This window comes from Ricinus communis, chromosome 3, assembly GCF_019578655.1.
Source record: "Ricinus communis isolate WT05 ecotype wild-type chromosome 3, ASM1957865v1, whole genome shotgun sequence".
Lineage (NCBI taxonomy): Eukaryota > Viridiplantae > Streptophyta > Magnoliopsida > Malpighiales > Euphorbiaceae > Ricinus > Ricinus communis.
Window position 1 is genome coordinate 32,715,407 of NC_063258.1, and position 8,793 is coordinate 32,724,199.

The 8,793-nt window shown below is 33.5% G+C and overlaps 2 protein-coding genes across 2 annotated transcripts; both read left to right on the forward strand.

Annotated features, from left to right (window-relative positions):
- Positions 1–1,873: 1,873 nt before the first annotated feature.
- On the forward strand, positions 1,874–4,025 carry LOC8265227 (aspartyl protease family protein At5g10770). Its single transcript, XM_002515341.4, has 3 exons — positions 1,874–2,174; positions 2,617–3,018; positions 3,114–4,025. Exons 1-3 carry the CDS (start codon positions 1,997–1,999, stop codon positions 3,923–3,925), a joined length of 1,392 nt encoding a protein of 463 aa, XP_002515387.1. The 5' UTR covers positions 1,874–1,996; the 3' UTR covers positions 3,926–4,025.
- A 1,689-nt stretch (positions 4,026–5,714) lies between these two features.
- On the forward strand, positions 5,715–8,793 carry LOC8265226 (aspartyl protease family protein At5g10770). The gene is made up of 3 exons (XM_002515340.4): positions 5,715–5,915; positions 7,005–7,448; positions 7,558–8,793. Exons 1-3 carry the CDS (start codon positions 5,759–5,761, stop codon positions 8,382–8,384), a joined length of 1,428 nt encoding a protein of 475 aa, XP_002515386.2. The 5' UTR covers positions 5,715–5,758; the 3' UTR covers positions 8,385–8,793.

The window sequence follows — 8,793 nt, forward strand, 5'->3', positions numbered from 1 at the left end:
TCTCTTTTTCCATTTGTGATGACTCAAATTGAAATACATTGATAGTTAATGCTTTCTCCTCAATCTTTAGACTGTATGCTTTTACATGGAGTCACTCCCCATTGCTTTCGTGGAAGCTACAGATTTTGGTGGTAAGGAATGAGACTGCATTTCATATTTATACAGTTGCCATTTTCAAACATTTTTAATGAATAGGAGGACCAAGTTTTTTTTGAAATAATAAAATCGTGAAAAGAAGTCGCCACTTAATTCAGTTCTCTACGCATAAATTGGGGCATCTTTATATTTTCACGTTTTCACACAATAGTCTGTTAATTTTTTTCCATCGTCATTCAACGTTTACTAACATATTTATTTATAAAACTATGCTGACACCTTTTTATGAATTGAAGTTCAGCCCCTCATAAGTAAACAGTTAGTCGACTTTGAAAGTCTTAATTCTGATTAGCTATTTTTAATTTATATAAAAATTAAAAAAAAATTGATTTCTTTCAACTATTTATTTACTAAAATATTTTTAATAAAATGCACGATAATTCAAATAATAATAAAATAATATTATTATCACTTATAAAATTTGTTTTGGCAGAATTGAAGTGTAATAAATTAAAGAAAGAAAGTTGCAGCATACAAATGCGGCGGACCAAGACATTCAACGTCTCCGTGAATGAATCACGCAAATGAATGTGTACATGTGACCAAGCAGTCGTGTGTTGGTAACATAGTACAGTACAAGTCAATGCAAAACTTTACTCCGCTGGCGGCTCCCACTTCACTCTTTCTTTAATGCAACCATTCACGGCTTCTCTCACGGAGGGGAAATTTCCAAGACAACCCCAATTTCATCTTATGTTATGTCATCCTCTTATGCAATCATCCAATTCTATCCGTCTCTTTCTCATATAACATCCATACACACATTTAATCATATCAATTCATAATAATCGATTCTAGATATTCTTCTTTTATTACATCTTTTATAGTATAAAATCATTTATCTAAAATAATGTAATGTGTGTTTATTATAAATGACGTGGTAAAAATAATAAAGTCAATAATAAGGGTTATATATGGTATAAGAAAATAACTTTGTAAGTGGGGAATATTTGTGAGTATGAAAAAATAAATGCGTAAAAAAGGTATATTTATTAGTATGAGAAATCAACTCCGTTAGAGGAATATATTTCTAAATTTGAGAAAATAACCACGTAAAAAGGGTATATTTGAAAATATGAGAAAAAAATCCTGTAAAAGTGTTATATTTGTGAGTATGAGAAAACAACCCCGAACGAGGGGTATATTTGTAAGTATGAGAAAGCAGTCCAAAAAAATGAGTGTATTTTTTAATGCGAGAAAACACTTCGTAAAAGGCTCATATTTATAAATATTACAAAAAACCCTTAAGAGAGAGGTATATCTGTAATTATAAGAAAACAACCTCGTAAATTGGGTATATTCATAAATATTAGAACACAACTCCGTAAGAGGGGTATATCTACGAGCACGAGAGAAAACATGTATGCACATGTGTCTTTGTTTTTTATTTAATATTTTTAAATAATAATTTGGTGATAATCATGCTGTATTTCTTGCATATATAAGCTATAAAAATTTAAATTTTCTTTTTGTCTTTAATTCTAAAATGATTATTTACATAATTTTTTATTTATGTATATACTTTATACGAAACAGTATAAATTATCACCAAATTTAAAGAGTTATGCATTTTAATAATAAATTTATATCTTTCTTTCTCATTTTTAAGAAAGGAAAAAAAGGAGGAGAGATGTGAGGGACCACCAATGCAATACTAATATATGAAAAGGATGTCTGACGGTGCAAACTAGAATAGATCAGAGATATCAAGGAGAGGAAAAGAGTGTAATTAGGACTAATTTTCTAGAGCTTGTTCACTGGCTTATAAATAGTAACAGAAAGGGTAGGAATTATTAGTAACAAGAGACACAAGAGCATAGCTAATAGAGAAAATTGGTCCATGGCTCTCATTTCCTTCAGCCATCTTCTTTGTCTATGCCTTGTCATCTCTTTGTCAACAACTTATGCTTTTGGTTTTGAAGGAAGAAAGATTGCTCAAGAAAACCATCTTCAGCTTATCCATGCCATTGAAATCAGCAATCTCCTTCCATCAGCTGATTGCGAACACTCTACCAAAGGTTCTGTTTATGCTAATTACTTTATCATATTCAACATTGGAGAAATTACCTAATGTGTATGTTTTCTTTGCATATTAATCTGCCAAACCCAAATCAAAATGATTTGAAAATCTTCAACCATTCATATCTAAGTTCTTGATGATGATCAGTTGATTGTGTAACTTTGCACATAGGATGTCAAAATGTGATGGTATTTTCTTTTTCAATCAATACATGTTTGTCTTGTTTCTATTTTCTAGTAACAAAAGGAAGATTAACTATTTTCTTCTTTCTTTTTCCCCTGTGAATGAATACGACAATCCAACTACTTCAGACAATTCGTTTCATGCACGCTTGAATTGTTTGTTTTGGATTTAGTTTTCTTGATGAGTTATTACATGCAATAAATTGATATTCGATATTCTTAGTTGAACTCTTACAATAATTTGATACGACTGTTCAGTGGCCCAAAATAAGGCATCACTAAAAGTAGTCCACAAGCATGGACCATGCTCCCAATTGAATCAACAAAATGGAAATGCTCCTAATCTCGTGGAGATTCTACTTGAAGATCAGTCCAGAGTGGATTCAATCCACGCAAAGCTCTCCGACCACAGCGGTGTGAAGGAGACTGATGCCGCGAAACTTCCAACGAAGAGCGGTATGTCACTTGGCACAGGAAATTATATTGTCAGCATTGGACTCGGTTCACCTAAAAAGGATCTTATGCTCATCTTCGACACTGGAAGCGACCTCACTTGGGCGCGATGTTCCGCTGCTGAAACATTCGACCCAACTAAGTCCACTTCCTATGCCAACGTTTCTTGCTCCACTCCTCTGTGTAGCTCTGTTATTTCCGCGACGGGTATAAACTATAATCACATTTTGTTCCTTTTTGCTGCTTCTTGTTCTCAAGCGGAACAGAATATGAATTTGTGAATTATGTCGCCACAAATGCAGGAAATCCTTCAAGATGTGCTGCCTCAACATGCGTCTACGGCATCCAATACGGCGACGGGTCATACTCCATCGGATTCCTAGGCAAAGAAAGACTAACCATAGGATCAACAGACATATTTAACAACTTCTACTTCGGTTGTGGCCAAGACGTCGATGGCCTGTTCGGAAAAGCCGCAGGATTACTTGGTCTCGGCAGAGACAAACTCTCTGTCGTCTCACAAACCGCTCCAAAATACAACCAACTCTTCTCTTATTGCCTCCCTTCCTCTAGCTCAACAGGGTTCCTCTCTTTTGGCTCTTCACAATCCAAGTCCGCTAAATTCACACCTCTCTCTTCAGGACCCAGCAGCTTTTACAATCTTGACCTTACTGGAATCACTGTTGGAGGGCAGAAGCTGGCAATTCCATTATCAGTCTTTTCAACAGCAGGCACGATCATTGACTCGGGCACTGTCGTCACGCGGTTGCCACCAGCGGCTTACTCTGCTTTGCGGTCAGCGTTCAGAAAGGCAATGGCAAGTTACCCAATGGGGAAACCGTTGTCGATACTGGACACTTGCTATGATTTTAGCAAGTATAAAACGATAAAAGTGCCTAAGATAGTGATTTCTTTTAGTGGAGGAGTTGATGTGGATGTTGATCAGGCGGGAATCTTTGTGGCAAATGGACTGAAGCAGGTGTGTTTGGCTTTCGCTGGGAATACAGGCGCGAGGGATACGGCTATTTTTGGGAATACACAGCAAAGGAATTTTGAAGTTGTTTACGATGTTAGTGGAGGAAAAGTTGGGTTTGCTCCTGCAAGTTGTAGTTGATTGTCGAGTTGTGTGCTTGGAACCTAACTATGTATGTTTCTTTTCTTTTTCTTCAAGTGTTTCCGTTATTGATAAGAAAATAAGCCAATTGAGGACCAAAGATGATGCTCATTTTATAGCTAATTACTAATTATTTACCTCTTCCTATATTTTGGATGTTCGTTTAATGTGTTTCTTTTTATATATCTTTATTATTTGGATTTGTTTTTATTTACTTTTTTATAAGAAAAGAAGAAGAATAATTGACTAAAACAAAAAAGATTGTTGAAGTATTAAAGTTTTCTTTCTATTACTTGTTTGGTTTGATTGATTGATTTTAACTTGTATTTTAACTAAATTCATCATAAACAATTATCATTTATAATAACTCTGATACTATCCGTAATAATCTAAATTTAACACATTTACATAATTTTGAACTGATTTAAACTATATAAGCCTTTATATTTATCAAAACACCTTATATATCATTATTTTTTAAGATAATTTCTTACTATTAAGCTAAGACTTACGGAGCATTATAATTTCAGATTTTGTCTAAAAATAAATATATATTTCAATTTGAGTTTAGCAATAACTTTAAGTCCCATCTATTTCCAATTGTAATTAAAGAAAATCTAAAATTATGAACAAATCAAATAGATATTTGTTATGGAGAAAATTATTGTCTAAACTCGGTGTATGCATTCACCTATACATCAAATTAATAGATAATTGACATATATTTATTAGTATTAAATGATCAAATATGTATTAATCATCTAATACTAAAGTGTAAAATAATTATACATATGTGTCATACTTTTATTAGTTATGATGTTAGATAAAAACTTTCATTTATTATGGTTGCAGCTGAGGTAATGAAACTGAAGCATCTCGACATCAGAGGCAAGCATCAATGAGTTTTGGCAAGAAGACTCAATTCTTAATTGGGGTTCATTTTAGTTCATTAAACCATATCCACTTCATTGCATATCTGATTGCACTACCAATACCGAAGAACAATCATGAGAAATTAGTTCGTTTTGCACATTTCCAACTCACTATCCAAGTGCATCGCCAATGGAATGTCTCAATTGTGAAGATATATTTATATAATCAAATCAAATCATTTTCTCTCCCACTTAAAATGAGTTGGCACTATTAGTGTTTCCCCTTCCAATAACCTTAATTTAATGTGCTCCTACATGGACTCCTCATCTCCTTTCTTCACTACATAGTGATTGACCAGAGTCTTGGTACTCGGTCTCCATGGAATTTGATGAAGCTTCCTGGAAATTGAAATATCTTTTTTTCTCCCGGCAGCACTTAGATTTTCTTCTTTTAAGAAAATAGTATGGTGGATATACTTTTTCCTTTTAGACATCATTTGATTTATAATTGATTTGAATTGAGAACGAAAATAAAAATTTATATTTCAAGATTTTACTGTTAAACTAACTAAATTAATTAGTGGGGCTAGAGATTAATTATATATATATCTAGGAATACCATTTTTAATATATTTCAAAGTTATTCAAAATTTAAAAATAATATGTATATGATGGGTTCTTATGAAATACCATTTAGTTTAGATTAATTAAATCTATTTTCAATCTCAAATATACCAAGTTTGGTCAAGCTGGTAATGATCATCATCATTGTGCATGACTTCAGATTCGTTTAATGAAGAAAAGAATATCTTAATTCCCACATAATTGAGAATAAATAAAGCTATTAATCTCTTAAAGTCAAATAATCAATTAAATTATTGCCATTAGAATCCCTAGCTTATTATATATTAGGGTTAGCCAAGTTAACAAAGATGTAGTCAAACAATAAGAGAGAGTTCCCATGGCCACTTCCATGTCTTCCATCTCACTCTCTTGTTCCATTTTAATTTTTCTTCTTACTTTGCATCCTTGTTGTTGTTCGCTAAAAACTTTTGAAACACACAATATTAAAATCGTTTCTTTTCTGCCTTTGGATTACTGCAACCAATCTTCTCCAGGTTAAACTCATTACTTAAAGCTTCTTTTCCCTTGTTATATATACATTTTGCCTATAATAAGATTCAAAGTTTGGAGTTGAGCAATGGCTTCATTTGGTAGCTTCTTTTCTTTGCATTTTTTATTTTTGATATTTCAAAGGTGAACTTTTTTTTTTAATTTTACAGCCGTAAAGTAATTCAAAAATTATATAGTAATTTTAATTTCATTTGGTTGCTTTTTTTTTTTTTTTGTGAGTTTGTTACGTTCTAGTATAGATGATATGCTTTACCTAGAAATTTATGAAAATGATTAATTGCGCGGTTAAGAATAGTTAATAGCTAATTTATTTTTAACATGATATAGTATATTATTTTCTAAGATCATAAAACACATCATATTTTTATATCTTTCTATAAAGCCATTAAAATTAGCATGAGTAATTCTTAAATATATTCATCCGTCTATAAAATTAATTACATATATGGCATTAATTGTTATATTTACATTAATTAATTTCTAATCATGGATGATAAATAGTTAAATAAATTAGTCAAGAAACTATCAAAATAGAAATAATGTTTCAATTTTTTTTTTTTGTAGTAATTTCCGTAGTGATTCCAAGAAAGTTTTTTGAATGAAGTTATACAACATAGTTTTTTTATTAATTTTTATTAATATTATTTTATTTTTATTTATTTATTAATATTTATTTAATTATTTTAGTTATTTAATAAATTAATATTTAATTGAAGCACTTAATAAATAATATTATATATTTAAGTTTTATTCAATTTGTCTAATGAAGATGAGGTGGAGTCTACTTAAGCATGAAGTATACATTGTCCTCAAAGGCTGGAGGCTGATATGTGATATCGCAACTCCTCTTCTCTTCCCATAAAATCATATCCCTCCGAATGAAGTCCAACCCGTGCAATTCTGAGTTATATTCGTATATGAATGATAAACTATTAGCTGGATAGTTCTGACTACATAATTAAACTAAATTATCTGTCCTTCTTATGTTACAGTCATCCTACTATCTATATATATATATATATATTCTAACAATGGTTTGTCTTTCTTTCTTTCTTTCTTTAAATATCTTTCAGTGCATCATCGAGGTTCATCTTTAAAAATAGAGCACAGGCACGGTCCATGTGCCTCACTGACGAATGACAAGAGGAGGGCCAAAAAATCTCCCTCCCATGACGAAGAAATGCTGCTTCAAGATCAACTTCGAGTGAAGTCAATGCACGCCAGGTTTTCCAATAAAAACGCCGGAAGCCACTTTAAGGAGATGCAGGCCGATATACCTGTCCAGTCCGGAATCCCCCTCGGCGCAGGCAATTACCTTGTCAAAATGGCTCTTGGGACTCCCAAACTGTCTCTTTCACTCGCTCTCGACACTGGCAGTGACATTACTTGGACCCAATGCGAGCCATGCGTTGGGTCTTGCTATCGACAAGCACAAACTAAGTTTGATCCCAGGAAGTCATCCTCTTACAAGAATGTTTCTTGTTCTTCATCATCTTGCAGAATAATCACTGACTCGGGTAATATTCTCTCTTAAGCAATCTCAAATTCTATTTTAGATATTTATTTTTGATATCACTTATTTTATTATTTGCTTTTGCGGTGCTTGGCATTTTAAAAAAATTGCAGGTGGCGCAAGAGGTTGCGTTTCCTCAACATGCATATACAAAGTTCAGTATGGCGATGGCAGCTACTCCGTGGGCTTTTTCGCTACTGAAAAACTAACCATATCACCATCAGATGTGATCAGCAACTTCTTGTTCGGATGTGGCCAACAAAACGCTGGCCGCTTTGGCCGAATTGCAGGTTTATTGGGACTTGGTCGTGGCAAATTGTCCTTAGCATTACAAACCTCCGAGAAATATAATAATCTCTTCACTTACTGTTTACCATCCTTTTCTAGCTCAAGCACCGGTCACCTCACTCTAGGCGGCCAAGTCCCAAAGTCAGTGAAATTCACTCCATTATCACCAGCTTTTAAAAACACGCCTTTCTATGGCATTGACATCAAGGGACTAAGTGTTGGTGGTCACGTACTACCCATCGATGCATCAGTTTTTAGTAATGCGGGTGCTATCATCGACTCTGGTACAGTCATCACTCGGTTGCAGCCAACAGTCTACTCTGCACTAAGCTCAAAGTTTCAACAACTCATGAAAGATTATCCCAAGACAGATGGATTCTCCATTTTGGACACATGCTATGATTTCAGTGGCAATGAAAGTATATCTGTGCCCCGGATTAGCTTTTTCTTTAAAGGTGGGGTTGAAGTGGACATAAAATTTTTTGGAATTCTGACAGTAATAAATGCATGGGACAAGGTTTGCCTGGCTTTTGCACCAAATGATGATGATGGTGATTTTGTGGTTTTTGGAAACTCTCAGCAACAGACTTATGATGTCGTTCACGATCTAGCTAAGGGAAGAATTGGATTTGCCCCCAGTGGTTGTAACTAAGCTTAATTAGTTCCAACAGGAACTATAAATATTGGAAGAACAGGACATAAAATAAATGAGGCAATAGGATATATATATATATATGTGTGTGTGTGTGTGTGTGTGTGTGTGTGTGTAGAAGCAGCTGAATAACCATGAGTCTTAAAGGCTCAAAAATAAATATTGTAAGCATTGTGAGTATGGATTTGGTAGTGGTTAAGAGTATTGAATATGGAGAACGAAGAGCTGAATACAGTGAAGGCGGTAGTCCAGTAATGTAGTTCCTGAGGCTATAATGGCTTTCAGGGAAGAAGAAGTATTGGAAGAAATGTCTAGTTTTTGTTGGCCAAAAGTCATGCCAGTAATAATGGCGACATAGTAACTAGCATGTGCATTTCACCAATCAATTATCGCAGTTACATCTTGCAAA

What these genes read in the sequence shown, in the direction of transcription:
- LOC8265227 (XM_002515341.4), top strand. Translation starts at nt 1,997, where the DNA reads ATGGCTCTCATTTCCTTCAGCCATCTTCTTTGTCTATGCCTTGTCATC. An exon ending in TTGCGAACACTCTACCAAAG is followed by an intron (nt 2,175 to 2,616) that starts GTTCTGTTTATG and finishes ACGACTGTTCAG; the next exon opens with TGGCCCAAAATAAGGCATCA. An exon ending in CTCTGTTATTTCCGCGACGG is followed by an intron (nt 3,019 to 3,113) that starts GTATAAACTATA and finishes CCACAAATGCAG; the next exon opens with GAAATCCTTCAAGATGTGCT.
- LOC8265226 (XM_002515340.4), top strand. Translation starts at nt 5,759, where the DNA reads ATGGCCACTTCCATGTCTTCCATCTCACTCTCTTGTTCCATTTTAATT. An exon ending in CTGCAACCAATCTTCTCCAG is followed by an intron (nt 5,916 to 7,004) that starts GTTAAACTCATT and finishes AATATCTTTCAG; the next exon opens with TGCATCATCGAGGTTCATCT. An exon ending in CAGAATAATCACTGACTCGG is followed by an intron (nt 7,449 to 7,557) that starts GTAATATTCTCT and finishes AAAAAATTGCAG; the next exon opens with GTGGCGCAAGAGGTTGCGTT.